Source organism: Fusarium odoratissimum (assembly GCF_000260195.1).
Source record: "Fusarium odoratissimum NRRL 54006 unplaced genomic scaffold supercont1.38, whole genome shotgun sequence".
Taxonomy (NCBI): Eukaryota; Fungi; Ascomycota; class Sordariomycetes; order Hypocreales; family Nectriaceae; genus Fusarium; species Fusarium odoratissimum.
Window position 1 is genome coordinate 1 of NW_022158721.1, and position 27,306 is coordinate 27,306.

Here is a 27,306-nt window from a genome sequence, read left to right on the forward strand (position 1 = left end):
GTGTGGATCCCCAGATCGAAGGGGTCCGGGGCAGCGGGCGGGTTCGTTGAAGACGAAGCCATCGCCGCGGCTTGCGGCTGCGCAAAGCGCAGATTGAGTCGTTTGTTGTGCACTTGTTAAGGATTTAGGTGTAGACAGGGCCACTTTCTTAACACTTGTATGCCAAGAAAGTATGATGACAAAGGAAGGTGTGTGAACAGGATAGTTTGTTTGTTTGTTTGTTTGTTTGTTTGTTTGTTCTAAGCAAGCTTTCGGACTCATATTGAGCTACAGGGTATGCAGCGAGATGAGAGATACACGAAGTGGTGTTTTGTAAGCTCCAATGAGTCGCTAAACGATGAAGTAGCTCGTAAAACTAAAGAAACAAAATCAACGGTATCCAGAATACTTGCCACGTTCGATTGGATAAGAGTGCAAATACCTCAATCCCCATCGCCGTTGAGAAATCGACCTGTCCTTCCACATCCAGCCAGCGATTGGCTACCGAGCGACGGAGGAGAGTCCGACGCCCCGCCAGATAAGGCCAAGACGGGGAGGGCGGTCTTGAGCTCCGGTTGGTGCTAACAGAATCAAGCTTTTTGATCCTCCATTTTGATCTCGACGCCCGCAGAGATGTCATCTGAATTTGAGGCCTCCTTTTGACTTGTGTGTTTATGGCATATGTCTTCATTCTGAACAAAGTGCTCATGAGTATGAATATGCGTTGTTCTACGTCTGGCTAAGCTTGCGTTAGTGGTGATCTTGGCTGTAAAGGTGTATCGTATCCCAACAGCCCGGGAATGTCTACCAACGGCTTCTTCTTGCAGTTTAAGCATAATCATAAATGCATATTGTGCTGCCCCACAGCACTTGACTTCTTTGTCTAGTAGTCTGACTGTTTCAGGCATGCCGAGGAGCAGGGAAATAAATTGCTCAGTATAAAATGCCTAGAGCGCTTTTCTTTCCATTCTCACCCTTTCAACCGTATCCTTATTCCGTACAACGACTGTGCCTCTGGTCACTCATCTTGCCCAACATGCTACGCCCCCCGATCAACTTCCTCACATTACACTGTGATGCTACCCACTTCCGCGTGCAGCCTCTACCATTTGATAGCTAATCTTTGATTTGCCGCTAGATGCGTACATCATCTTGATGGGCTTGATAGCCCTGCCTATCCTGTACCCTTACGGAAACATGCCCGCCATCGACGCTTGGTTCTTTGGTGCCAGTGCGTCCACAGAGTCTGGCTTGAACACGTGCGTTGCTTACTCTCCTTTGCTGCACTGTCGCCATGACGATTTCTGACATGTTTGGTAGTATCGACGTCAAGGATCTCAAGACATATCAGCAGCTCTACATTTACTTCATTCCTATCTTGACCAACCTGGGCTTCATAAACATAGTGGTAGTTGTCGTGCGCCTCTTTTGGTTCAAGAGGCATCTGAAGCGTCTTAGTGAGTAATTTGCAAATCCGTTCAATCGTTACCCCATGGCTTCTCACAGCAACCCGCAGCCCCTCAAAATCTCGGCAACAGCCCAGGTATACCTGATGTCGACATTGAGAGTGCTCGTCATGAGTCAAAAGTCCCTGCTGATACGACTGAAAACTCTGACGAAGTCACTAATGAGCCAAATGGTAAGGCTAAAGCGACAGATGACCGCATCGAAGAGAATGCTACAATTGCAAATGAAGACAGGCGAGTGGCCCGTACCATGACCATCACCTTCGATCCATCCACCGAAAAGCACAAGGAAGACGCTGCCCTCTACATCCCTGGTCCGCGAGCTCGCGACCGTGGTAGGTTTACTCTTGCACGCCTCAGATGAGTACTGACAGATCAATCAAGGGTATCCAATCGCTCCCAGAAGCCATGAAGCCGCGCGTCATCCAGACGACAGTGATGATGGTGGGAGATTCTACCGTATAGTATCTGTTCATATACTGATCGATCATAGATGATGCAATCAAACCTGTACCCAACGAAATTCAGAACAACGGAAGCTCATCCATGCGTCGTCGGCGACGCTTCAGCAGTGATGATGGCCTTAAATTCACAGATTCCCGCTCCATGGATCGAGTCGCGGGCGTAGCAGCTTCGTTCCTGGTTCTGGGATCACAGACAGCGCCTCAGCCGCGCGCCATCTCTTCAGACTCCAACCGACAGCCTGTCATCAACGACGTCCCTTTCCTCTCGCGCCAAGCTACCCTCGGAAGAAACTCACAGTTCAAGAACCTAACATCACATGATCGAGAGATTCTCGGTGGTATTGAGTATAGGAGTCTGAAGCTATTGCTGAAGATCGTCGTGGGTAGGTACCCGCGTTCCAAGTCGGCAAGGGTCCATGATAGCTAAAAGCACCTCCAGTTTACTTCTTTGGTCTTCATATCTTTGGTGCGGTTTGTCTCGTCGGCTGGATCCATACTGCTGATAAGCAATACGCGGATATCCTACAGTCAAGCGGACAGGATAAGACCTGGTGGTAAGTACCCAGAGACCTGTGCATTACAAATTAGCTGACCAGATTGACCCTTCAAACAGGGGCATCTACTCCGCTCAGACAATGGTCGATAACCTAGGCTTTACTCTCACACCGGACTCTATGATCTCATTCCGCACTGCCAAGTGGCCCATGATCCTCATGAGCTTCCTCGCATTCGCTGGAAACACGCTCTATCCTGTCTTTCTGCGTTTGGGCATATGGGTCATGTCAAAGTTAGTACCAAAGACCTCACCTACACAAGAGTCCCTCGCATTCCTGCTCAACTATCCTCGTCGATGCTACACGTTGCTCTTCCCTAGCGGTCCGACGTGGATCCTCTTCGGTATCATCTTCGCTCTCAACTTCATCGACATCCTTCTCATAATAGTTCTCGACCTCTCCAATCCCGAAGTTGCCTCTCTTCCACTTTCTCAGCGCATCCCAGCCGCTATCTTCCAGGCTGCATCAGCGCGCCATACTGGTACCGCTAGCTTCAATCTTGCGAACGTCAGCCCCGCTGTGCAGCTCAGCTTACTGATCATGATGTATATCGCCGTTTTCCCCATCGCGATCAGTATTCGCGCGTCAAATGCTTATGAGGAGAAGTCCCTTGGTCTTTGGGACGAAGAGAAGCCTCTAGATGAGAAGCATAGCAAGACTTATCTCTTAACGCATATGAAGAACCAGCTTGGTTTCGACCTTTGGTATATTTTCTTCGGAACTTTCTGTATATGTATTTCTGAGTCGACGAGGATAGCGGATGTCAACGAGCCTGTAAGTACGCTTCCAAGTGTCATAGCAAGGATATGACTTGACAATGGTCTTAGGCTTTCTCGGTATTTTCGGTCCTGTTCGAAGTTACCTCTGCATAGTAAGTGGTGCTTGAGCGGGATAGGCATGAGGGACAGGAACTAACTCTCTGTCCAGCGGAAATGTTGGGCTGAGTCTTGGGTACCCAACAGTGAGCACCTCACTCAGCGGCATGTTTGGAACCTTTGGAAAAGCAGTCATCTGTCTGATGATGATTCGAGGGCGTCACCGTGGATTACCATATGCCCTCGATCGTGCCATAATGCTCCCCACTGGACAGATTACTAAGAACTGAATAGTTCTCGATAGGATACCGAGACTCTGGTAGGTAGTCGTTGCTGTTCAGGGTTTGATATGCGATATCCTTCCAGGGACTTCTCTAATGATTCGACTTGACGTCTTGGAATAGGATTTTCTTGATGCCAGGCCAGTGTAATTAGAGACTGGCGCAAAATCTCATCAAACACAATCGATGATGTATGTGAAGTATTGATCCAAGATTCTCAAGAAAACTTGAAGTAGTACCATTCCCATGATTAGGATCAATGCAAGCTTGGAGAAAATCCTAGATTAGGCGAAATATATTATAAAGACAGTGGAACTTTTGCCTAATTAACTTGATGCCATTTTGAGACCGGGTTTCGAGGATTTAAATAGAGGTTTCGTTTCGTTGAACATCCAGCATCTTCATTGGCGCGCTCGGAAAATGAGCTTTGCTATTGGTCCATTTCCGCCGGTACAGTCAGACCTGACCCTCCAGAGTCATTGAATAAAGAGCTTATCAAAAGCGATAATCAGCTCGAGATTCTTTTCGGTCAAAAGTTCATCTCAGTGGATATTTCGGATTCTTAGGTTTCTTACTGGTTCAGCATCATTCGGTGAAAGCCCTTCGCCTCAAACTCCAGTTTAATAAGCAACCAACTCGTCCAAGGCGTACATTTTCCCCTCGTGTGCCGCGAGATAACATGGGACGGGTTACATTTGGAGACAAATCGGCATCTAGTGCTGACATTACAGAACATGTCAGCATGAATCGCTCAATACTGAGTCGTAACCACGTTATCTTGATCGAGATCAACCGCACACAAAATTAGATCCTCTGATCAACTAATAAAGGGCCAAAGTTCATCTTGCCCGGCATGCTCATCACAATCCACATATATTGTCACTCATATATCTTACAGCAAAGGAGTACTGAGGTCAACAATAACTTGTATCTTGATTACGATGGCGAATAACACCATCTTCATGTCTCCTGAAGAGTCGGAGCGTATCCAACGTACAATCAAAGATATTGCAAGGCTACGTGAAGAACAGACAGGCCAGTCGAGGGAACCTACAGATCCCAAATCCTTGATTGAGCAGGCTATCTCTACGTCTCTTATGCAAGAGATGTCGTCTGCAGCCTTTGGGTTTGGTGCGCCAAGGAAAGCTCGAGAGACCATGGTAGCTTATGGTATAGGCAGACCATATCCCCCCAGTACAGCCAGACTTGCAGACCTACAACCTATGGGCATCAAGGACTTACAAAGGGAGACACATCATCGGGGTTTCTTTCTTCCCTTGCGTCGTGTGTCGCCTGTAGCTATACTTCAGGCCTCCTCCTGGACTGTCGTCAAAGACCAGTCATCTGACGAGGTGGAGCGCCTGGAAGTCTTTCTCCATACGTCGCAGTTTGGCGAAAACATCCTAGACATAGCTTCTGAGCTGGTGGTCAAAGAGCCGTACTACACTCTCAATGGTCAAGGAGAACGCACGATTCGTATAGACCATCCATCAGATCTCGTCGTCCGCACGATGTCCGGGAGCCAAGAGTCGTGGCGGCACAAGGAGCATTACTCAGGAAGACCTGACCTTGCGTCTCCGGAACATTACAAGAGGAAGGGAAACGACGCACTTCTGAAGAAGAAGAACTACTCCGACGCGTACTTTTGGTATACGGAGGGTCTGAAGCTTTTGAAGAGTGACGAAGGTTGCGAGACTGTACGCAAGGACCTGCACCGTAACCGAGCCCATGTCAACCTCCACCTTCAGATATTCGATGAAGCAATATCGGATGCCTTAGAGTCTCTGACTAGTGATGAGACTAAAGATCTTAAGTCTCTTGACGCCAAGGCATATAATCGCGCAGGTCTTGCGGCATACTCTCAAGGCGAGTTCCTCAAGGCTCGACGCTACTTCGAGCAGCAAGAGAGACTCCAACCAGATGATCAGCATCCGAAGCTACATCTACGAAGAGTCGATGCAAGACTGCGAGAGGAGGCTAACGGGATCTACAATATGAGCAAAATCGTGAGCAATCTATCCAAGACGGGAGGCAGGCCCGATACAGCCTCGTATTACGGTCCAACAGAGATCAAAAACAGCCCTGGAGCTGGTCGTGGTCTTTTTGCAACCCGAGACATCGAAACAAACGAGATCATCTTGTGCGAGAAAGCGTTTTGTGCGGCCTGGAGTCACGAGGCCGAAACGTTCACGGCGCTGGCGTGTGATCTTCGAGAAGACGCCGCAATCAAGGTCTTCCCCGCTGGATTGCATAAAGCCGTCGTGAAAAGGCTTCTCAACAATCCATCGCAGGTCGAGAAGGTACTTCGTCTACATGGCGACTACCATGGACTTGGGGGAAAATTGCAGGAAGTCGACGGTTCACCTGTAATCGACACGTTTCAGGTACACGATATCATCCAACGCAACGCCTTTGGTTTGGGTCAACAAACCGAGGATGAAGATGTCAGCAACGCTAGTACTGGTCTTTGGATACGGGCATCTTACATCAACCACTCTTGTATTCCCAATGCAAAGAAGGATTTCGTTGGTGATCTCATCATCTTTCGCGCTATGAGAAGAATTGTAACTGGTGAAGAGATCACCCACAGCTATGATGAGTCGAGTTACTATGAGGCAAGAAAGACAAACATTCGGAGGACATGGAACTTTGAATGTCGCTGTCAGCTTTGTCTTGTTGAGGGAGCAGAGAGCGAAAATATCCGGAAAGGAAGGCGGCAGGCTGAAGAGAAGGCAAACTACTTTGCAAAAGCAAACAGCCCTTATGATGCGAGTAGGATTATGGTGAGAAGGTCAAAGATGCTACGTCAGACACTCAACGAGACGTATGATGAGAAGAGCTATAAAGGACTACCGCGTCGGGCACTTGCGGTGATAGACGAGTGGCTCCGGATAGCCAGTACCAGGTAGTCGTTACATGTCGGAAAATACAAGAGATATCAAGAGTCTAAGATAAGATACCTCATTGTTAACTCATACGATGTAGCTCTGTCCGTGGCGTTTCCTCTGTCTCGCAATGCGTTTTTGCTCTACTGCCTGCCAAAGTTATTCAATAAGTAAACATTACCAAGGTATTCAATGTGACTGTACAAAACCATTGTCCACGATGCGTGACATTCTTACAGTAAAGTACACGTTCCGTGTTCTTGCAGAGATCAAGGCCATTGTTTACATAACCAATAGATAGGATTATTTTATATGTTCCAAGGGGCATATGCTCGCGGAAACGTTAATAGGGAATGTATAATGAATACTACGTATGTACAACCATTGCAGATCAGACCTTCTGAAACATGATGAGGAGGGAGATCATCATATCATACCATGTCAAATCGTTGCATGAAGCAACCTGCCTCTCAATGTATGTAAGCGCCAAGCCAACCAGGCATTGGGCATGTCGTACGCGCAAGCCGAGTATCCCGGTCCACTCACATGCCAGCGCCGAGACTCTCCAACTACCAGTGATTCTGAAGGAGGCCGCGGATCTGAAATATGCAGGCAACGTGGCGCAATAAGGGACATCGTCTCGTAACCCAAGCCTCTTGTTTATTTCGCCCAGCCTGAGACGTGCATAACCGCTGGGAGGAAAGATGCCGTTTCCGTTCTTGGCCAGGATTTACCCCATAATATGCGGGAGGCCAAGGCGGTAAAATGCGGGCGGGAGTGATCAGATAGCCGACTCCTCCGCATTGTGGTGAGGTTCAGGCTTGTGAGGCCTCTCGTGAAGATAACTTCATCATCCGACTTTGTATCTTGGCACATATGCATGTCTCACACTGGAACACAGCCTGAGAGATGGAAAGAGGAGGAGAGTGCGGGGTTGGATGAGGGATGGGTTGTATATAAAGACGCCGTTCTCTGTTCTACAATTGTTCAAAACAGTTCACATCATCACAGTTCCTCCTCTCTCCTTCAACGAAACTTGTCTCTCTACTCTCAACAACCTTCAAAATGGGCAGACTCGACAACGACAACTGGCTGTACCCAGGCGACAGCCTCACCAGCGATAGCGGCAGCAACGAATTCAGGATGCAAGAAGACGGCAAGATCGCTATCTACTGGGAAGGTGAATTTGTGTGGCAGAACACAGAAGACCAGCGCGACGACATCAAGGGAGTTCATCTTCAAGATGACGGAAACTTTGTCTTGTAGTAAGTATTTTTCCCCTGAAAAAGGGCATTGCAAGAGCTGATGGTCATTCTAGTACCCATGACGACGAAGCTGTTTGGGCTTCTGACACTTGTGGCCACGGCGATGAGGTCTATCTCGCTGTGCAGGATGATGGAAATGTTGTCTTGTACAAGGGCGAGGATGATGAGGCAGAGGCCATCTGGGCGACTAGCACCAACCAGATTTAAGCATCTCAGGCTAGTTAGTGATCTGTAGAGAAGACGAGGAATAAAAAGAACAACGATATCACCGTGGTACTCATAAGTGCCTCATGATTCAAGTTGGGATGTTTCTTGAAACTGATCTAATCTGTGAATGTCACGTTTCATTGATCACCGACTTCATGTTGCCCATTCTGAGCACTGATCAGACATCATCAAGAGCCACGCCCGGTTAGCTCAATCGGTAGAGCGTGAGACTCTTACGAGTACGCGATCTCAAGGTTGCGGGTTCGACCCCCGCATCGGGCTGTTCCTATATTCGATTGCGAGCGTTAGCGAGGCTTTCATTTTTGCATTTTCATCTACCGTTTCCCCCACGTTCTTATGCTTATCCCACGTGCATTGTTGAATGGATGGACGAATGGAGCTGGTGACGCGTAATGCTTCAATCACTTTGAGTTTGTCTTTCTACTTGGAACAGATTTTGAGTTTATGCTCCGCGGACCCCGCCCTGGCTGTGAGGCTGTGATGTCGCCATCTCCGGAGCGCCATTCTCATTTCATCTTCATGCAGATCGACACACTGTAATTTTCAAGAATAACCATGCGCATAGAAAAGTTTCCCTTATCTCCGCCTGGCTTGGAAGAGCTGGTAGCTAAACTTCAAGCACCCTTGGCAGCCAATTATGAGCACTCCACAGTGAGTGTTGTGTCCTGCCCGGATCTTCGGCAAGCGCCCTATCATCTAGCTACCGAGGGGTTATCAGGAGCTGAGAAGATAGCAGATGTAGGAGGTCAACCGAATTTGTTCCCGCGCCCAAAGATGGATTGCGTTTGGTCCATGACTGACCTTGCGGAGGCTATGGACATGGATCCTGCGAAGGGGGGATTACTTGGTGCTGGAGCTGGCCCGCATCCCGTTATCGGGCAGAACTGTGAACTTGCGCCAAATATTGGCTGGCAAGGCAGCTTTGAGAATGTCAAAAATGAGAGTCGCTATGCAAGGATCGACAAGGAGACAAGCGCTGTGCATGTCCACAAGAGTCCTTCTTTGGACTGCGCCTTGATGATCAACTTGTTCGGCTCCTCAGGCAATCCGGGACCTGTGATCAAGATCACAGCTCGAAAGAGGACCGGCTCTGAAAGAAGTTTTGCAGAGTGTATCCGAAAAGGTCTCCGTCAAGCGTACGGTGACAAGCAGACTGTCAGTCTCGGTGGACTCTTCTTGGTCAAGAAAGGCAAGGCAAAATACCATATCATGCCTGACTTCCCCGCCGAAAAAGATTTGCCATTCAGTAATCGCAAAGATGTTGATAGTTGGTTGACCTTTCACGACTTTGACGCACCAATGCTTTGTTTGTCAGTCCTGCATTCGGCTGATCGTGAAGGAAGGATGGGTTTGCGGATTGAGCATACACATTGTTACGCTGCAGACGGGAAAGATGCTGGAGGCCATTATCATTATGATTTGGACGATACGGAGGATGATATTGAGTATGAGGCGTATTTCAATACTGCCAAAATGATATATCGACTAGACAGGCCAAATTGATTCTGGTGAGCTTACCCTGAACCTGCCAGGAGTTTCGGAATCTGTTTTTTCCTGTTCCGCCACAGCACCTCATAAGGGTCAGCGAACCGTGACAAAGTTTGTATGAGAGACATCAGATTAAGTTCTGTTCGTTGCTCCTGCCAATGAAAGTCAATAATAAAACCGCTGCGCATAACGGCGTTCGACAAGCAAACGGTCTACATGATTTGGAATTGTCGCGTCACTCTCAACCAATCATAAGTCGTTGCGGGCGAATGGTTTAGTGGTATAATACTCCCTTAGCATGTTCTCTTTCAAGAGATGTACTTCTGGGAGTGGTCCAGGGTTCGATTCCCTGTTCGTCCAAGATAGGTGGTTTAAACCCACCATTATCCGCTTCTTTTTTCTCGATTCATCTTTTTTGCCCTTCGTCCTCACTATCAATGTGATGATCTGGTCATGGATCAGTACAGTTCAGCTAATCCTTTTGCCCGGGTACTGCATGCGAGTCCTTCCCCAGATTGGGTACCTCGTCATTGAATCGCACGTTTTCAACTCGTGATGCTCGTATACGAACTGCTGACAATCAGTCAGAACACCACGGAACAACCCATGATTTCTCGTATCCTGCCTTACGAGACTGCAGGTCATAAATTCTAAGTCAAATAAAAATAAAAATAAAAATAAAGCTGACCCTTGATCCCAGTCTCGTTTTTTTGCCAAGACCCTAAGCAAAACCTTCAAAAGGCTTGCAGCCGCAACGGGATAGCCGATGCGGCTTGAAAGATACTAGCGCTGACTTTATCGTGTTCAAAATGTCCGGTTGCGACGTTGACAGGTGATGCATGAGGAAATCCCCGGTCTGTAAGATCTGGAGAACAACGTTGCAGAATGTTGGATGTTGAAGCTGCATCATTGAAGGCTGAGCATGGCTCTGGAGAGATAAGGGTCTTGAGGCGGCTGTCATTCTGTATTGGGCATTGGCCGAAGCCATCGTCAATAGTCAACGGTGGCTAGCGTTCAAGTGGCACGATCAAGTCCGTATCCAAAAGTGACGGAACCAACGCCATCACCAACGTTGCAGCTCTTCTAGACTATCAATTCGTGAGATCAGAGGCGCCTGCCAAGTCAATACCTGGAGAAAGAATCGAAGCATTGGATGCACGTTATTGAGCCAGCAGATTGTATTGCATGACATGTTACGGCGTGTTATTTCCACATATTGTACATCTCCAATACAGTGCAAGCCAGCAAAACACAGGCGCAAATGTTTTGTCCAACCCACCGTCATGTCCATGTCACAAATCGTGTGTCGCCAAGAAAAATAGGCGCACTGCATCGCTTCCATATCACATTACTCACAGAAACTCCGCCCCATCCAATCTATTACTTCTGCCAGGTTTCAAGGATACGTCTCACCAGCCGTATTGTGCGACATTTTGTTCCACGCAATCAGGGGGTTATTTACTCCTTACAGTTGCAGTAGATATTACAAGAATTCCGATATTCCCACGGCAAGTCGGCAGTTTTTAATTTGTTGCATGGGGGATCCCCGCGGATCGCCGTGCCGAAAGAAGTGATGTCAAAAAAGAGCTTGCGCGGCGGCTTGACTCGCAGTGTGGATCTGGAACTCAATAGAGGCTTTCTGTTCAGCTGGGTACCAAACCTCTTTTGTGGCGTCTCATCATGTTTCTGGCACGTTGCAATGGCGTTATTCCACTGGGCGCGCTTCTATTGAGCAGAAGCTGGGCTTGCATTCCAGCGGCTACCGTTTTACCAACCAACCGCCACTGATTAACGCAAGGATAATGCAAAATGCTGTCGCAGTTGTTTTACGGTATGAATCATGTTTCAGATAAAACAGAGGGCGAGATAGGGAGGGGTTTCACGTTTTACGGCAGATCCAGTAGCAGGGCCGAGAACTGCGGAGACCCGGTTAGATCGGATGGTACAGGGGATCCAGGGAGAGAGAAGAACTGACATGCTTGGCGAAAGCTTGACCACGCGGCGTCTAAACAACCTTGACCTTGACCTTGGTTTTGTGGGTGTTATGACGAAACGGAATACGATGTGGGTTCGTATGACTAGCACCAACTGTCTCCCGTATAATTCAAGCTATGGCCGCTTGAGTTTATTCGCCCCGTCAACTCTACCTCTCTTTCATGTTCACAGCGGCTTGATGATACCACCATGCGGTCTCACAACCACTTGCTGCGCGGCGTGCTAACGTTCGTGGCCATCTTGACTTTTTGCATTCTTCTTACAACAATATTTCATATCAAAATATCAGACAGTCTTTCAATCACACCAATTCAAGAACGGCCTTTCTTTTATGAGGAGCAACCCCCACCTGAAGACCCAAATCGCTCCGAACCGCCAAAGAAGACATCGCCAAAGGAGCCTTTCCATCGACGACCTCAACACAAAGACGATAATGATAAGAAAAAGGATCAATCGAATACTCAAGATGACTACTACGATCTCCGCCTCGACCGTGGCGACGATGCTGAGGATAAACCATACTACGACTACCATCTCTTGACCAGTCTACGGAATAACATGGGCTTTTACAACAAGATTGATGCGAGAAAGACTGGTCATAAGCTTTTTAATCCGACAATACTTGAGCTTCCTCGCGATGCTAATATCACTCATGACTTTCTCGTCATCGCTCGCACAACGCATGTCGCAAAGGAAATCAACGGCAAAAAGTACAAAGTTGCTCGTCAAGTCGCTACCTTTGCGAACCTGACCACCAACTACCTTGACCGACCTGTCATCAGGACCGGTGAATGGTCTACACTGCTGCTGGAGGACTTTGGTGGACCCGAACACCACTGCAAGAGACAACCCGACATGGATAAGTACGTCGGCCCAGAAGACATGAAACTATTCTGGACACGCGCCGGCGAACCTCTTCTCATTTTCACTCATCAAGTCGACGATGAGACAATGTGTCAAGGCCAATTCCTCATTGACGTGCGCGCCGCCCTCCCCGAGCTCGAACAAGCCCTCGGCCCCGACTTTTCATCCCGTCTTCCCCCAATCCGCTTCGCCGAACCAACAGGTCTCGCTCGCGAACCAGCACCAGGCCAAGAAAACCACCCTCGATACCAGCGCGAGAAGAACTGGGCGCTAGCTCAGTCCCCCTTCAGTCCAGACTCCGAGCTTCTAATGATGGTGGAGCCGGGACAATTATTCCGTTGGAAATCCGCCGACGAGCCCGTCGAACCCATCGTCGCGGTTGACGACCAGCAATCAGCTGTTGAAGAACCGTACCCACCGACGGCGAAGCCGGGAAAGACTTGGCACGGCAAGAAGAGGAAGACATGCATCCACGACGTCATGATCGACGATAGCCACGTCCACCAGAGCTCACCCATGCTAAGTGTCACAATGTGCAACCGCGGAACATGCGAACCCGATGAGCAAAACACCGTGTTGATGGGCATCGTGCAGCGCCGACAAGACTTCCCGGGCGCTTCGTTTACATGGTATGACCGTCGGATAGCAGTGTACGAATCAGTAGCGCCGTACCGCATGATCAGCGTCGGCAAGAAGCTCACGTACCACGGGGAATCGGACCTCAGCTATTCATGGACGGGCTCCATGTCGTACTACACCAACCAGACCGAGTTCCCACCGTCGAACCACGGATATCTCGACGATGAGGTCTGGCTGGGCTTTGGCGTCAAGGATGCAGCCGCTGGGTGGCTGGATGTTCGGGCCAAGGATCTCATTGCAGATCATTACATGTGTCAGGGGGCATCGGTGGAATACAGGTATTATAGACAGGGTATTTCGGCATAGCGCGGTGTGTTTTTTTTTTTTTGGGTTGGCGTTAGAGGGACTAGACTACGGACACTGCTTCTCTTTGTTCTGTTGACTAGAGATGATTCGATACCAAATTTTAATATTTTGATAATCATGAATATCCTGTGTTGGTTGTTTGATGTTTGTCAGACTATTGATGGACAGATTTTGTTAGTGTCGGTCAACTGCCGAAACAGGCTTAGACGCAAGGGGTAAACGAAACGGTAGTTGGTGCAATACGAGAATTTCAAATGGAGATAACCCAAGAATGATATGACATGTTTTCCGCCTAGTAAAAATAGCAGTCAATAGTCACGATCAAACGAGTCAGGCGTTAACCGTCAATTGGATGATAAGGGGTTGGTCCAGATCTGTCGCATTGCAACAACTGACCGCAGAACTACGGTGCAGTCACGTCACAGACGATCATCCATTTAGTAAACCCAAAAACCTGGCATAAACTGGAGCAAGTTTATACTTCTCCAATTTGATTGAATGCGTTAGTGAGTTCTGACGCTGATCCGGCATCTCGGCCAATTATGGAGAAAAAGACTCAAGATCGACCCACGGATACACGGCAAAATGTTGTCGCGTCTTCATCAAAAATATCGGCTAAAACGGCTCAGACTAACCAACGGAGAGATGTTTCAGAACATGAGAATCGCATAAATTTTGTCTCGCGTATATAATACAAGGGAGAACGAAATGATAGGAACTCGTTACGATTCTTGTTACGAATGAACGATGCAGGGGTTGGAGGATGAACATTTTATTACACCAACAGAGTTTATATCACAATCCAGTCCTGGAACTCTATTCTTCGCGTAATGCTGAGAGATGTGATTAGGATTTGTTGGGGGCTTGGATGTCTTCCACGTCTTCGTCGTCGATTCGTTTTGCGCGGCGTGCTGCGATGCCGACATCTTCGACGTTGGAAAAGTCCGCGACGCCAAAGACTTCATCCATGCGTTCCAGTGAGATCTGTGAATCATTCGAGTCAGATTCTGGGTGAGTGCATGCATGGGGATGACTTACGCCCTTGGTTTCTGGGATCCAGTATGCAGCAATCGCCATGAACAGGTTAAACGATCCAAAAATGAAGTACGCTCTCCATGGATCGTGCAAAAGCATGACTGGCGTTGACTTTGATACTGCAAGGTTATGTACCCAGTGAGTAAAGGATGCGAGGGCAACGTTGTATGCACGAAGTCGATTCGTTGGAATTTCAGAGACATAGATCCATGCTATGGAGATCAGTACGATAACCAGACCGCCAAAGTCTGAAAACTCACAGACAGGACCCCAACTCATGTTGAATGCCGCAGCAAAGATGTATATCATCGCCAAAGCAGCAATCCCCGCCGGAGGAGGATGGTCGCCCTCTCCAGGCTCAGGACCGAAGCGGAGATACTAGCAACGTCAGTGGGAGTGAAAAGGGGGAGCGGATTACATACAAAACCGACGAAGAACATGCAGAATGCTTGGATTGCACCGCCGAACATGAATGACTTGCGACGGCCGAGGGAATCGGCGAGGAAGAAGATGAAGATCAAGCATGTAACGACTTTGACGACGCCGTAGATCTGAAGAGTGTTAATGAGTGATGGGGGGAGAAGATGTAAAGGTACTTACTCCTTGTGCGAACAGCGCAGTTGTTGTACTGCTGAGACCTAAACCGCTGAAGATCTATCAAACATTAACGTGGGCACCTGACGAGCATAAGAAAAGACTTACAGTTGGTGCGTAGTAGTTAATAGCACCAGTCTGCACTTCGTTAGCAACCATTTGTCCAAACTGTCCAGCTGTAGAAGTAACTCACCCCCGTCCATTGCCCAAGCGTAACGATAGCCACCGTCAAAAGCGCTCTCTTCCTATTCCACGGTAAAGTCCAACACTCTTTCTGAATAGCCCAGAACCCCGTATCCTGCATGACCTCCCTCTCCTGATCAATCTGCGTCTTCAACTCCAACAGCTCCTGCTGAATATACGCATGATCCACCGGCAACTTTCTCACATCTGAAAGAACAGCTCCAGCCTTCTCCCACTGATCTCGAGAGGCTAGCCAGCGTGGCGATTCTGGACAAAAGAGCATGCTGAAGAAGAGTAAAGCTGGACAGATGGATTGGCACGCTAGGGGGACCATCCATGTCGCTTTACCGGGGAGATGCAGAAGGGAGCCGTAGTTGATGAAATAGGCTGTCATGCCGCCGAGGACGAGGAGGAGTTGGAAGAAGCCGACGAGAAAACCGCGGATTGCGCGGGGGGAGTTTTCGGAGACGTATGTTGGAGCGAGCATTGTTCCTGCGCCGAGACCGAGACCTTCGACGAATCTGCAGCCATCAACATCTAGTCATGAAGCGCTGGTTGATGTCATGGAACTTACCGTCCGATATAGAAGACTGAGAGGTGACCGTAAGAAAACGCTTGCATGATACCACCGATGAAACCCGTCACCGCAACAAGAAGCAGCGCTGGCTTTCGACCCTTGCGATCGGCAAATGGACTGGACAGGAGAGCTCCAGCGATAGCACCGGCTTGCATTGTCGTGACGAGGTTTCCTGCTAGATCAGCTGCGTCTTCTTTTGGCCGAGTATCAAGACCAAACTCCCTATTAAACCTGTGTCAGCGGGGTTCCCATTGCAAGGCAGCTTTGAAACAAACCGTTTGAAGTCTGGCATAGCCAGCACGCCACCAATGATACCTGCATCAACTCCAAACAGCGCTCCAGCAAAACACGCCTATAAATGTTAGTCCACTATCCCTGAATCATTGCAGCAAATATCCTACTGAAGCCGTCAAAGCGATGACACGCCAGTTGTAAATCTCCGGCGGATCAACACGAATAGCATCATTGCGCACAATGCGCCGAAACATGCCATGTATCGTCATCTTCACTCACTTCTCTCGGATAAAAGATCAAAGAAGGATTGACGATAGGAATTAAGCTCACAAGTGCACCATGGTTTTAAGTAGTGGAGACAATGAAGGTCAACACCCTCTTTTACGGGAAGGCAAACAAACATAATGCGGGGTGCAGATCATGTCCTGGGGTAGAACATGTCGGCGGGGAGTCTCGGGCGCGTGATTCGATGATGGGCTTGGCGGACGACGCGGGGAGTCTCGGGTAGAGGCGTAGGCTATCGGTTTGGAGGGTTTATAATGCATAGGTCAGCGAGTATTGCAGAATACAGAAACACTGTGCGCTGTTCGCTTGGTTTATTGAGGTCACTGGTTGGGGTTGTATGCATAATCTCGGAGCTCTTACGTTGGGGGCTGAGCAGAAGGGCTGCCTCTTGCGGCCGTAATACAACAAATCACCGTGCATGATGTAACCTGCCTCGTATATTCGTTCAATTCAGTATCTGGGCAACAAAATCCCACTGCAAGATACAGTTGATTGTGCATTAAGGGTATCACAAATCACATTCAACACCGCCCCAATCGTACAAAGTCTCGCTGTCAGGTCTCTCGACAAAGCAGCGTCACCGATGCTGACCATCCCAAAGTGCATCTGGGTTCTCCCAAATCTGCCCCAGTTCTGATCTTAATGAAGGTGTAGGCCAACCACATCTCTCCTGACATGTATCCAGCATTTCTACTACACATTCTCGCTCTCGGGGATTCTGCATGAACATCCCGGCTGTATAAGCTGTCAGATTATAAATCCAGAGATTGCATTGGGGACCTACCAATGAAGAGACATTGTGAGGACAGCATGCTCGATGCATCCTCTGTAAGCGTCATGCCAATTCCGCATACCATCTTTATACTCTCTTGAATCTCCTTCTGGCGCTTGAGTAGGCCTTGGATGCCGTCTAAATGGGGTTCATGTGCGGTAATGAGGATCTTAGAGCAATGGTGAAGCTGCACAGCGAGTCCTGTCTCAATCAGCATCAGGCCCAATTTCACAGTTGGTGACTGCTTACCAAAGCATTGAGGATGTATCAAATGTGGCTGAAACACTTCACTCTCCCGACTCCCCATGGTCGGCAACGCTGAGAACTCAACTGTGAGACGAGACCGCCACTCATCCAACATCTTCCTCAAAGCCTTCGCCCAACCAATCCTCCCCGTCAACCCTTCCACCTCAGCAGACGAATCAACAGCGCAAAAGTTGATAACTTGCGCCATTATCCATACAGCACGCGAAGCTAATTCATGACTGTCTAAATCTGCGTATCCCTTCTTTGGCATCCAAGTACTATATGTTCTCCTCTTCTCACGGAAAGCAACCCAAATATCCTGTCGTAACCAAGCCCACCACGTCGTACTTTCAAGGCTCGATGTTTCAACTTCAATCTGGCGAGATCTCAAGATCCAGAAGACACCTTGGAGATGTTGTTGCCAATCTTTGCGTGACCCTCGTAGCATCTCATACGTTGAGACCATAAGCGTTGTCGCCATGAGTTCCTGACTATTCTGATACGTCGAATAACGCATAGCTTTCTGAACGTAGTGTAATGTTTGGTAATAATACTGCAGAGCTGTGTTTTGAGACGGACGTTGATTGGAAGGGATGCTTTCGTCGAGAGATTGGTGATAGCATGATAATGCGAGAATGGCGTTGAGAAGACCCGCATTTCGGACTGCTAGATGAGGAACTCGCGTAGAAAATGTCCGAGCTGGATCGAACAAGTCAAGCTGATAAGAGGTCAGTATGCATGCACCTGCAGAACGTGATCAACATACCCATGAACATATGCGGTGCAGGAAGTTCTGAAACAAGGTCTGTTCTCGATCGAGGAGTGATATACTCCGCGAGGCCTTCCATAAGCTTTCTTCGGAAACATTCGCTGCATGATCGTTGACTGCATCCCGGGTCGGTGGTTGAGCATCGATGATCCTTGTTGCTTTCTGCAATGGCGTGATGTCGTTATCTGCTTGACCGTCGGGTGATGTATCAAACAATTCACCGTCGAGACCCAAAGGTGCATCAGCGTCTGGGAAGGCTTCGTTAGATGCATCGTTGGCAAGGATGCCGAACCATCGAACTGCAGCGACGCTGGCTGATGCTGCTGGTGTTGTTGAGTTTGAGTCGGATTGTCCTCCAGACCAGTCATAGTAGGGTAGCTGTTGTGCCTGAACATTCGCATCCCAGTTCAAACCCTCAGCGACATGTACATTCTGAGCAGCACCCAAACCGGCGTGCGACTGCGACGCAGCAATCGATCGCACAGTCTGCGTCAACTCATCCTGCGAACTAATAATCTGACCCAACTGTCTCAGGATCTCCAGACTCGCAGGATCAAAGCTGCCATAAACGTCAGCATTTGTCTTCCAAGCAGGGATGAACTCACGTAGAATGATCCTTCTCGGTATTATCATACGAACACGAAATATTCAACGACGCACAGAATCCACACGTCGGCTGCACATTATCGCACTTTGTCTTACGTGCTCTGCATACATGACACGCCTTGAGACTCCTCTTCCTGGGATATCGCGGATCGGACGCGGGTTGACGCGGTCGCTTGCGTGCATTGTCCTCCGACATTGTGAGGATGTAAGGATCGGGGAGATGTGTGATTACTTCCCGAGGAGTTGAGGGGGGAAATGTCTTGGCGGTGTTGGTCATGAGAATAGGATATGCACGTGCTGTGTGACCCCTCACGGGGAGTCTCGGGTATGGGGAAGTGAAACGCAGATCTGGGGAGATCGGCGGGAGAAGGATTCTGTGAGACGAATTAAAACAAGACCATTCCCATGTTTGCTCGATATTTACTTTTGCAGTCTCGGGTTATCATTTATTGAGTTGATTGTTGGTCAACTTACCAGCCACCAAAGATGGGCGAACTCTCTGAACCTCCCAATGGCCGTGTCAAAAACAGCGTCTCGTGGCAAACAGCTCATTTAAAGACCCGACCACAACACTTCTCAACAGACATTCTCATCGCAGGCGGTGGATTGGGCGGTGTCGCAGCTGCGCTCGGAGCTCTCCGTCGAGGCCGGCATGTTTTTCTCACTGAAGAATATGACTGGCTAGGCGGCCAATTGACCAGCCAAGCTGTACCTCCTGATGAGCATACCTGGGTTGAGCAATTCGGTGTCACACGGTCTTATCGAGCACTTCGTGATGGCATACGGCAGTATTATCGCGATAATTACCCGTTGACAGAGGAGGCGAGACGAAGGGCGCAGTTGAATCCCGGGGCGGGACATGTCAGCAAACTTTGTCATGAGCCGAGAGTTGCTGTGGCTGTTATCGAAGCCATGCTCATGCCGTTCATCGGTAGTGGACTTCTCACTGTTAAGAAACGCGTCAAGGCTGTTTCTTGTAAGATGGTTGGGCAAGTTGTGAGGTCTGTGGAGTTTCGAAAACTGGATGATGGAGGGACTTTCACTGTTGACGCAAAGTACGTCATTGATGCTACAGAGCTAGGAGATTTGCTACCCATCACCAAGACGCCGTATGTGACGGGCTTTGAGTCTCGAAAGGATACAGGAGAGCCGAGTGCGCCGGAGGAAGCGCAGCCTCAGAACTCTCAAGCTGTATCGATTTGTTTCGCCGTGGATCACATCGAGGGGGAAGACCATACGATTCCCAAGCCTGAGAGATACGATCACTGGAGAAGCTTCCATCCTGAATTTTGGGGTGCGCCATTGCTTGGCCTCAAAGCACCGCATCCTCGAACTCTTGAGATTGTTGAGCGAGAGTTCACGCCAAATCCGAACGATGATCCAGCTTCAGTGATTTCAGACCAGAGAAAGTCAGGAGGCGATATGAACCTCTGGACATTCAGACGAATTGCAGCGAAAGACAACTTCATACCTGGAGCATATCGTTCAGATATTTGTCTTGTCAACTGGCCCATGATAGACTACTTCGAAAAGCCCATCATCGACGTCTCAGAGGATGAACTTCAAGACCGCCTTGCTGAAGCTGCGTCTTTGTCGTACAGTATGCTGTACTATCTCCAGACAGACTGTCCACGCGCCGATGGAAAGGGTACAGGCTACCCGGGTCTTCGCTTGAGAGGTGATATCACTGGTACAGAACATGGTCTCGCCATGGCCCCCTACGTGCGCGAATCTCGACGCATCAAAGCTGTAACTACGATTGTGGAGCAAGATCTCTCCCTCGACGTCCGCGGTTCGAAAGGCGCAGTGCATTATCCCGATAGTGTCGGTGTAGGCATGTATCGCATCGACCTTCATCCATCGACCGGTGGGGATAACTACATCGATGTAGCATGCTGTCCATTCGAGATTCCCCTTGGTGCTTTGATACCAGTTGAGAGACCGAACTTACTCGCAGCGTCAAAGAATATCGGGACTACGCATATTACGAATGGATGTTACAGGTTACATCCTGTTGAGTGGAATATTGGTGAGGCAGCGGGGTTGTTGGCAGCGCATTGTTTGGACAAAGAATTGTCGCCGCATGAAGTGCAGGGGAAGAAGGAGTTGTTTAAAGAGTTTCAAGATATGATCATCAAAGAGGGTATTGAGACGGGGTGGCCTGATGTATCTGGATACTAATCAGACTTCGTAGAGTTGCCATGCTGGGTAACGCGGAGTAGAAAAGAGCATAAGAGTCTTGTATCAAGGCATAGATGATGGAATGAAAGCTTGGTGGAATTCAACTACAGACTACTTTGAAGAGACAATATAGATCCAAGCCATATCAGCAGGCACTTGGGTCTCACTCATATGACTTCTGTAGCTGATTCCCTTCAACCTGCTCCGCAAAGTTGGGAATATGAGTAGTATGGCACCACGGCTTCAAGCTCTCTTCCTTCCTAATCGTAGCAGCAAAACATCCCAGCCATCCCTCACGAGGAAAAGCGTTGTTGACTTCCTCGCGCGTCTTCTCATGAATGATCTTCCCAAAGTCTTTGACATTTGGATGTTCACCAACATTATCGTAGATAGTAGCCAGTTGGATGAGTTGCCCGAGAAAAGTGATTCTTCCCTCGGTGCCGAGATCTTGATGACGAATTATAGTCTCGCAAACGGCTTCGGCTTGGTCTTTGGTAGAGCCGTTGTCTTGAAGGAGGTTGAGAGCTTGGAAGCCGCCTTGAAACTCAAAAGAAAGGCGGGTTGAGGACATGTTTTCGTCGGTGGTGCCGATGTCATGGAGGAGGCATGTTAGTGCCAGGGTCGAAGGGGAGAGAGTGCCAGCATGCTCTGGGAATTGCTGTCGGAGAATGACAGTCGCTGGTGGAAAGGTCTGTTAGGATGTGGAGTTCTTCGGAGGTCAACTTGACTTACACCAGTAGTAAACTCTCATGGAATGGTTATAAGTCTGCTTCAGGAGTTTATCTTTGGCATGTTGCCGTGTCTTCTCGACAATTGGGTCGTCGTTTGGGAACTGGATGCTCTCAACATCAATGTACTCAGGTTCATTGATGTAAGGTCCATTCTTGAAGATCTTCCCGGCGTCAACCGGGACTGCAGTCCATCCATTGATGGCGACGTCGTCGGAGCTCATGTTGAGAATAGCGTAAGAATTGACAAGACACAGAGAGAGAAAATTGATAGAGAGATTGAGGATACAAAGACAAAATGAGAGAGAAATGCGACGAATAAATAGTGAAGATTCGGCGCTGTATTTCTAATCAAGACTATCAACCTGAGGACGTCGTTTGAGGGGTAACGCGCGACTACCAACCTCAGGCCATCGGTTTTGGAGTTTTTGGTCTCGATGATGATGAGCTGAGTTATGTCATCATGCCCGCTGACATCTTTGCGTCATTATCACGAGGCATACACTTCACGTCCATTGAGTTGGAACTTCTTAGTATAAGTGTTAAATAGATTCTTATTTCATCAGTGAAATCACAACCGCCTCGGAAATTTAGACCTTTCCAGCGACAAGCTCATATGAAGGCGGTGGAGCCTCAGACGCAGGCAACTCGGCCTCATGTCGAACAGCCGGAGTTGAGGGACCTGCCTCAACTTCCCTTGGTCGAAGGAGTTCCTGCAAATCCTTTCTCCCAACAGCCTTGATGAACTTGACAGCTTCTTGATTCTCTTTAGCTGTAGGATCAGCACCGTAATCCATCAACTTCGCCGTCAAGTTGTAATCAAGTTTCATCAGCGCCAGCATCAGAGGCGTTCTGTTCAGTCCATCGACCTCATTGACATCAACACCTTGTGCTAGCAGCGCCTCAACAGTGTTCTGGCGGTTGACGTCGATGGAGTATGTGAGGAGCGTTTGGCCCGACATCATGCGAACCTTAGTGTTGACGGCTCGGCTCAGAAGCGCTTGCACCACCGGGGTACTGGGCATTTCGACAGCGTGACAAATAGCTGGCAGACCGAAGGTTATATCAACCGTTTCAGGACTCGCACCATTAGTCATCAACATCTTCATAACCTCAACCTTCTCGTCGTTGTTCAAAAACGGATTTCTGATAACCTTAATGAGAATAGGTTGCTGAAGCGCATCTGTCCCATCAACATCGGCACCCCCCTCGATGAGTTTCTTCACGATCTGGAATCTCTTCATTCCTATTGAAGCCTCTAGAATACTCGTGCCAAGAACATTCAACAGTTTCGCACTTGCGCCTTTGTCAAGGAGTAGTCCAACCATATCGGCGTTGCCGCTTTGGACAGCTGTGTAGAGAATGGAATGTTTGACTGCACTTTCGGCATTGGGATCGGCGCCGTGATCGAGGAGGATATTGGCAAGTTCGACATTGCGCTTTTTGACAGCGTATACGATGATCTCCTCGCCTATTGCATCCTTGGCATTTGCGTTGGCGCCGTGGGCAAGAAGAAGACGGGTGATCTCGATGTTGTCCGTCTTGACGACCTGTACAATGACTTCCTCTCGCCTCTCATTCTTTGCATTTACTGGAGCGCCATTCTCAAGGAGGAACTTGATACCGTCCAGGTTGCCTTTAGCAACAACATCAACAAAGTAGGGCTTTCCAGTCTTTGATTTGCCGTGTACACTCTCCCCAGAATCGATAAGCATCCTGGCGATCTTGAGACTTCCAACAGAAGCAGCCTTAAATAAGTGCGGTAGCTTGTTGCTTTGTGCCCCAGCTTGTAGAAGAAGACATGCGGTTCCAACTTGATCGTGTCTTATGGCGCACTTTAGTGGTGTATCCCCGTCTTCGTTTCGACCGTTGACGTTTGCGGCTTGGGAGATTAGGCCGGAGACTTGTTGCTCGTCTCCACGAGTGGCGGCTTGGCAGAGCGTTGAGACCAATGGATCGTGTTTGCGGAAGCCTGATGTGAGAGCTCTAAAGAATGAGGAACCTTTGGGACGGCGACAGTTGTTTACCGGGCTTTGAACGAGTGGTGGTGAAGACATTGATGGCGATGCTATGGGCGGCGATGTCGTCGTTTGTGCGGGTACTGAATACGAAGGTGGTGCTACTTCTTTCTCCGCGACAGGGGTTTTCTCGCTGTTGGACATGGTATCCTTTTGGGCAGTAGTATCCGGTTTGACAAGCCTCTTGTTCAGAGCCGACTTTACTGCTTCTTGAGCTTGATGGGTAAAATAACCCGAGCCAGATGGGCCTAAAGAATCATCCTTCCTGGCTGGATATTAGAAAGTGAGTCAATATTTGGAACTGGCAACGCACCTAACGAGGCGAGTGTAAACCTCAAGCATGTCATTGTAAACACTAAGACATTCTTCATGTGCCTTCAAGGATTCACTGTCCCATCCTGCTACATTCTCTGCCTGCCAACTGTCGAGTTGTATACGTAGAACCTCGAGTGCCGTTTCGTAAATCGTAAAGAGGGGAATGAGAGTCTCGCGATTATCGCGGAGTTTACGGCTGTCGGGTTTGACATGGAGGAGCTCTTCCAATTCAGCAAGTCTGCGCTTCAGCTCATCAAGACCAGATGATATGATCTTGAGCTCAAGAACGTGCTGTTCATCTCGTTCGGCTACCTTATCTGCGGCGGCTGCACAAAATGCTGCGCGCTTCGAGATGGACCTACACAGTTTGATGAGATCGATGCTGGATGTCGCAGTCATGATTGTGGGCTCTGGGCGTTGTGTTGATGATGGTTGACAAGATTGGGGCCGGTCTGGAGATATATGATGCGGGGAGGTAGCCAATGCTTGGCTGTCAGGTGTTAAACCTGATGTGTGATATTTCGGCCGAGCTTGTCGTGAGTTGATGACGATGATTGACAGGGGCTTTGACATGGATGCGTGGCGCGGCGTAGCGTCGAGACTAACAGCCCTACAACATGATTCTCTCTTGTTTACCTTTCTCGGAGCATCCTTTTCTCATCCGGCCATTTATACGAATCAATCCTCCATCTAATCATGTTTCTACTGAGATTTCAAAGGTTAGTAGCACTTCTATATCCACCAACAACCTCTGCCAATGGCCAAGTCTGCTGAAACGCCCTACCGAATGCCTCATGCACCTCAGCGGCTTGGCTCAACCCAATGCGGCATAGCCACCACACAGTTGATCCTTCGTCCAAGACGTTTTGGGAAATCCTTTCGATGCTGCGGGAAATGCTTATGGATTGGCAACCTTCTCGAATGCGCCGCTACCAAGGTTCTGTTGTGAACGCGTCATTAAAGTAGGACGTTAAAAACTCGTGATCGACGCTCTAAGTTAAGTGACCTGTGAAAAGTCTCTTTGGGATGGAGGTTTGTAGTTTGTAAACTTGCGGTGCGAGTATGGTGCTTGGCGAAAGCTCTACTGTGAGGTGAGCCAGTTGGGTATCATCCGAGGCACCAAGTGGGCAAGGGCCTTATCAGGGACTTGGGACGAAACAATATCAACAATATAATAACCGGCCATGTGATTTATCGCAAAACGCAGTGTGGGTTCATTAGGCTAGCGAACAGAACACCTGGCTAGACAGGTTGGCTCACAGTATGCTATGGTACATCGCCAAACCCTTTTCCATATATCAACCACTGTCCCCAAAAGCAACAACAAAACCAAAGGTCCACGATTCTCCAACTTGACCACAACAGTAGAGACTCATCATCTACTCCTTGACATGTCCAGAGAGGCGGGTGAGCTTGGGACCCTTGACAGGGACAGCGTCGTCAGATACTGAAGCCGCCTTCTGCTTCTGCTTCATGACAGCATCCAACTCAGTGTTCTTGGTGATGATGACATATTCCTGGTTGACAGCCTTGCTGGCCTTCATCCCGACAGCCCGAGGGGTCTTGGGCGCTGCGTGATCGATGATCTCGATCCAGTCCTCAAAGGATTGGTCCTGCTCGATTTCGAAGTCTTCAAGCGCGCGAACAGACTTTTCGACATCCTTTCCGGGGACCTCGGAAGCCTGGACCTTGCGGTTGAGGGGCTTCTTTGCGACCAGGATTCGAAGCATGGTATGACTTGCGTTCTGAAGTCTGAAGTTCGGTTGTCAGCACTGAAGTCATGTTCGGAGTGGTGCAGTCTCGGTTACCTTGGTTTGAAAGATGTATTTCTCTTGAGAGTACGAAGGTAGTCGATGGCAGAGAGATAGATTGTTGCAATCGTGAGGAATGTTTTGTTGTTGATGATGCTTGGTATTGTTGTTTGTTCAGGAGGAGAAGAAACAGAATTCTGATTTGGGATTCTGATAGAAAGGCACACCTCGGTGGAGAAGGGAAGTTGAATGAAGGCTCTACTGCCACTGCTCCGAGGAAAGCGTTTGTCATTGGTTATGAAAGAGAAGCCGTTTGAACAGGCCCATTGTTTGCTTTCAACCGGATGAAACTAGCCCCTATGACACTAGTCTCTCGAACAGCAGAATGTTCAGTCGAAGCTATCAGCTGTTGGCAGTGAAGGATGCTGGTCTTTGCAGATACGTATTAATGGTTCAAAAGTAAGTTATCTATTGGAGGGAGGAAATACCCCAGCGGAGCGGTTTTAACGCTGACCATTTCGTTCATGGACACCCCGGTACTGTTCACGCAGTGGAATGCAAAATACTTGAAATGGCTTGGCTAACTGTGAATGTCCTGCTTGTTCAGTGTCTCAGTTGGGGACGTTGTTCTTGTCCTTTGAGATCGATCCAAAGACTTGTGGCTGAGAGCTTATATCAGCACAGAGAACTTAGAGATTGATCCAAGATTGGTTTGATGGAATACTAGCACGAGAATGAATTTCTTGAGGTTTTGCTTCTCATTCTTGGACAAAAGGATTGCTTTGGTGGTTTTGCCATGCTCCTATTGCGATGCCTCGGGCCAGCCAATCGATCGGAAGCTCTTGTGAGCTGTCTCCGAAGATGGAAGGCCACTGGCTAGGTAATAGCAAGCTAAGTTAAGAACAACAACCCGAAAGACTGGCATGCATACACTACTAACTCTTGAGAGCAAGGCTGTTCTCAGGGATAAGATGACGAGAAGATTTGCGCCAACAGATGTTGAAAACGCCAAAACTTACTTTCGGCGACGTATCTTGCTTCCATCCCAACACTCCGCCAAAGAGAAACCGCCCTGGATAGTTCGACCATAGGCTGGGCCGCTTCTACTGGCACAACGTATCCAAGGTGAAGTCGGTCTGGAGATGGAAAGGGTCAGTCAAATGAGCACAGCATTGGGATTTTAGATCACAAGAGTCGCGGACAGTATGATGAACAGATAATATTTATTGACTAGGAACTAGATCACCAATCGAAAGAAGCTCAATGTTGATATGGCTGTTCATGTTTCAGATATGAACCACACAAAAAGACAACAACGAAGGCTACAGAAAAGGACCGCTCTTATAATCCGATTCAAAAGAGAATTACAAAACAAATAGCGAGGCATCAGATTAAAAGAAGTACGAAGGTTCGAAAACATGAACAGCCTATATCAGGCGAGCTTCATAGATCTATGACACCAGAACCGAAAGACCAGCCCGGCCCAACGCTACATATGATAGTCATGATTATGAAGCCGAGCTTATTTGTCATAATCACCCCAATAATCATAGTAGTCATGGGGAGGGTTTTGATTATAGTCATAGTAGTGGTCGCTATTATAATATGGGTCCTTGAAATATGGAATTCGTTCATCTCCAAGCCGGGGCGCGCCGACAGGAGGAGGAGGAAGCGCGCCAACGGGAGGCGGAGGAGGAGGAGGCATGCCGACAGGAGGAGGAGGAGGCATGCCGACAGGAGGAGGAGGAGGCATGCCGACAGGAGGAGGAGGAGGCATGCCGAC

At 48.7% G+C, this 27,306-nt stretch overlaps 12 protein-coding genes and 2 non-coding genes across 19 annotated transcripts in view; 8 read left to right on the plus strand and 6 right to left on the minus strand.

The window, feature by feature from the left end:
• The first annotated feature begins 882 nt into the window (after positions 1 to 882).
• FOIG_14008 (uncharacterized protein) lies at positions 883 to 3,947 on the plus strand. 4 transcript variants are annotated; one of them, XM_031215203.1, is made up of 10 exons: positions 883 to 1,052; positions 1,118 to 1,238; positions 1,300 to 1,436; positions 1,496 to 1,780; positions 1,830 to 1,889; positions 1,939 to 2,292; positions 2,349 to 2,463; positions 2,523 to 3,237; positions 3,291 to 3,334; positions 3,391 to 3,947. In XM_031215203.1, exons 1-10 carry the CDS (start codon positions 923 to 925, stop codon positions 3,566 to 3,568), a joined length of 2,139 nt encoding a protein of 712 aa, XP_031054921.1. In that variant the 5' UTR covers positions 883 to 922; the 3' UTR covers positions 3,569 to 3,947. The 4 variants fall into 4 exon arrangements, with proteins under 4 accessions (XP_031054921.1, XP_031054923.1, XP_031054922.1 ...); XM_031215204.1 differs by having other exon boundaries at positions 922 to 1,238; XM_031215206.1 differs by having other exon boundaries at positions 922 to 1,052; positions 1,300 to 1,780.
• Positions 3,948 to 4,500: 553 nt separating this feature from the next.
• Positions 4,501 to 6,504, plus strand: FOIG_14009 (uncharacterized protein; the record flags this gene model as incomplete). Its single annotated transcript, XM_031215207.1, has 1 exon — positions 4,501 to 6,504. One exon carries the CDS (start codon positions 4,501 to 4,503, stop codon positions 6,466 to 6,468), a length of 1,968 nt encoding a protein of 655 aa, XP_031054925.1. The 3' UTR covers positions 6,469 to 6,504.
• Positions 6,505 to 7,509: 1,005 nt separating this feature from the next.
• Positions 7,510 to 7,916, plus strand: FOIG_14010 (uncharacterized protein; the record flags this gene model as incomplete). Its single annotated transcript, XM_031215208.1, has 2 exons — positions 7,510 to 7,709; positions 7,763 to 7,916. The coding sequence occupies 2 exons, from the start codon at positions 7,510 to 7,512 to the stop codon at positions 7,914 to 7,916; spliced, it is 354 nt and encodes a 117-aa protein (XP_031054926.1).
• Positions 7,917 to 8,115: 199 nt separating this feature from the next.
• On the plus strand, positions 8,116 to 8,198 carry FOIG_14011. The gene has a single exon. It is a non-coding gene; the product is annotated as a tRNA-Lys (tRNA).
• FOIG_14012 (uncharacterized protein) lies at positions 8,161 to 9,620 on the plus strand. The gene has a single exon (XM_031215209.1). The coding sequence runs from the start codon at positions 8,493 to 8,495 to the stop codon at positions 9,438 to 9,440; it is 948 nt and encodes a 315-aa protein (XP_031054927.1). The 5' UTR covers positions 8,161 to 8,492; the 3' UTR covers positions 9,441 to 9,620.
• Positions 9,621 to 9,688: 68 nt separating this feature from the next.
• On the plus strand, positions 9,689 to 9,785 carry FOIG_14013. The gene has a single exon. It is a non-coding gene; the product is annotated as a tRNA-Ala (tRNA).
• A 1,486-nt stretch (positions 9,786 to 11,271) lies between these two features.
• Positions 11,272 to 13,492, plus strand: FOIG_14014 (uncharacterized protein). The gene has a single exon (XM_031215210.1). The coding sequence runs from the start codon at positions 11,610 to 11,612 to the stop codon at positions 13,227 to 13,229; it is 1,620 nt and encodes a 539-aa protein (XP_031054928.1). The 5' UTR covers positions 11,272 to 11,609; the 3' UTR covers positions 13,230 to 13,492.
• A 428-nt stretch (positions 13,493 to 13,920) lies between these two features.
• On the minus strand, positions 13,921 to 16,121 carry FOIG_14015 (uncharacterized protein; the record flags this gene model as incomplete). 2 transcript variants are annotated; one of them, XM_031215212.1, is made up of 10 exons in its annotated part: positions 13,921 to 14,213; positions 14,268 to 14,476; positions 14,525 to 14,642; positions 14,687 to 14,815; positions 14,865 to 14,918; positions 14,967 to 14,996; positions 15,052 to 15,562; positions 15,616 to 15,840; positions 15,894 to 15,970; positions 16,020 to 16,121. In XM_031215212.1, the coding sequence occupies 10 exons, from the start codon at positions 16,119 to 16,121 to the stop codon at positions 14,076 to 14,078; spliced, it is 1,593 nt and encodes a 530-aa protein (XP_031054930.1). In that variant the 3' UTR covers positions 13,921 to 14,075. The 2 variants fall into 2 exon arrangements, with proteins under 2 accessions (XP_031054930.1, XP_031054929.1); XM_031215211.1 differs by having other exon boundaries at positions 13,980 to 14,476.
• A 425-nt stretch (positions 16,122 to 16,546) lies between these two features.
• Positions 16,547 to 18,816, minus strand: FOIG_14016 (uncharacterized protein). 2 transcript variants are annotated; one of them, XM_031215214.1, is made up of 5 exons: positions 18,530 to 18,816; positions 17,922 to 18,483; positions 17,159 to 17,873; positions 16,922 to 17,110; positions 16,547 to 16,872 (listed from the first exon to the last, which is right to left on the minus strand). In XM_031215214.1, the coding sequence occupies exons 1-5, from the start codon at positions 18,805 to 18,807 to the stop codon at positions 16,715 to 16,717; spliced, it is 1,902 nt and encodes a 633-aa protein (XP_031054932.1). In that variant the 5' UTR covers positions 18,808 to 18,816; the 3' UTR covers positions 16,547 to 16,714. The 2 variants fall into 2 exon arrangements, with proteins under 2 accessions (XP_031054932.1, XP_031054931.1); XM_031215213.1 differs by having other exon boundaries at positions 16,922 to 17,873.
• A 72-nt stretch (positions 18,817 to 18,888) lies between these two features.
• Positions 18,889 to 20,820, plus strand: FOIG_14017 (uncharacterized protein). Its single transcript, XM_031215215.1, has one exon. The coding sequence runs from the start codon at positions 19,017 to 19,019 to the stop codon at positions 20,709 to 20,711; it is 1,695 nt and encodes a 564-aa protein (XP_031054933.1). The 5' UTR covers positions 18,889 to 19,016; the 3' UTR covers positions 20,712 to 20,820.
• A 54-nt stretch (positions 20,821 to 20,874) lies between these two features.
• Positions 20,875 to 21,663, minus strand: FOIG_14018 (cyanamide hydratase; the record flags this gene model as incomplete). Its single annotated transcript, XM_031215216.1, has 2 exons — positions 20,875 to 21,389; positions 21,444 to 21,663. 2 exons carry the CDS (start codon positions 21,661 to 21,663, stop codon positions 20,875 to 20,877), a joined length of 735 nt encoding a protein of 244 aa, XP_031054934.1.
• A 366-nt stretch (positions 21,664 to 22,029) lies between these two features.
• On the minus strand, positions 22,030 to 24,171 carry FOIG_14019 (uncharacterized protein; the record flags this gene model as incomplete). The annotated part of the gene is made up of 2 exons (XM_031215217.1): positions 22,030 to 23,722; positions 23,771 to 24,171. 2 exons carry the CDS (start codon positions 24,169 to 24,171, stop codon positions 22,030 to 22,032), a joined length of 2,094 nt encoding a protein of 697 aa, XP_031054935.1.
• A 980-nt stretch (positions 24,172 to 25,151) lies between these two features.
• On the minus strand, positions 25,152 to 25,502 carry FOIG_14020 (uncharacterized protein; the record flags this gene model as incomplete). Its single annotated transcript, XM_031215218.1, has 1 exon — positions 25,152 to 25,502. One exon carries the CDS (start codon positions 25,500 to 25,502, stop codon positions 25,152 to 25,154), a length of 351 nt encoding a protein of 116 aa, XP_031054936.1.
• Positions 25,503 to 27,045: 1,543 nt separating this feature from the next.
• Positions 27,046 to 27,306, minus strand: part of FOIG_14021 (uncharacterized protein) — a gene marked incomplete at both ends in the record, with an annotated part of 1,562 nt that continues 1,301 nt past the window's right edge. Inside the window, one exon of the mRNA XM_031215219.1 lies at positions 27,046 to 27,304. Within this exon, the coding sequence (XP_031054937.1) occupies positions 27,046 to 27,304 (259 nt within the window). The remainder of the gene's footprint in view (positions 27,305 to 27,306) is intronic.

Coding starts and splice junctions, on each gene's coding strand:
- FOIG_14008 (XM_031215203.1), top strand. CDS start 923: ATGCCTAGAGCGCTTTTCTTTCCATTCTCACCCTTTCAACCGTATCCT. Junction 1,437..1,495: donor GAGGCATCTGAAGCGTCTTA/GTGAGTAATTTG, acceptor AGCAACCCGCAG/CCCCTCAAAATCTCGGCAAC. Junction 2,293..2,348: donor ATTGCTGAAGATCGTCGTGG/GTAGGTACCCGC, acceptor AAGCACCTCCAG/TTTACTTCTTTGGTCTTCAT.
- FOIG_14012 (XM_031215209.1), top strand. CDS start 8,493: ATGCGCATAGAAAAGTTTCCCTTATCTCCGCCTGGCTTGGAAGAGCTG.
- FOIG_14014 (XM_031215210.1), top strand. CDS start 11,610: ATGCGGTCTCACAACCACTTGCTGCGCGGCGTGCTAACGTTCGTGGCC.
- FOIG_14016 (XM_031215213.1), bottom strand. CDS start 18,807: ATGACCAACACCGCCAAGACATTTCCCCCCTCAACTCCTCGGGAAGTA. Junction 18,484..18,529: donor ACCGAGAAGGATCATTCTAC/GTGAGTTCATCC, acceptor CGTTTATGGCAG/CTTTGATCCTGCGAGTCTGG. Junction 17,874..17,921: donor TGCACCGCATATGTTCATGG/GTATGTTGATCA, acceptor ACCTCTTATCAG/CTTGACTTGTTCGATCCAGC.
- FOIG_14017 (XM_031215215.1), top strand. CDS start 19,017: ATGGGCGAACTCTCTGAACCTCCCAATGGCCGTGTCAAAAACAGCGTC.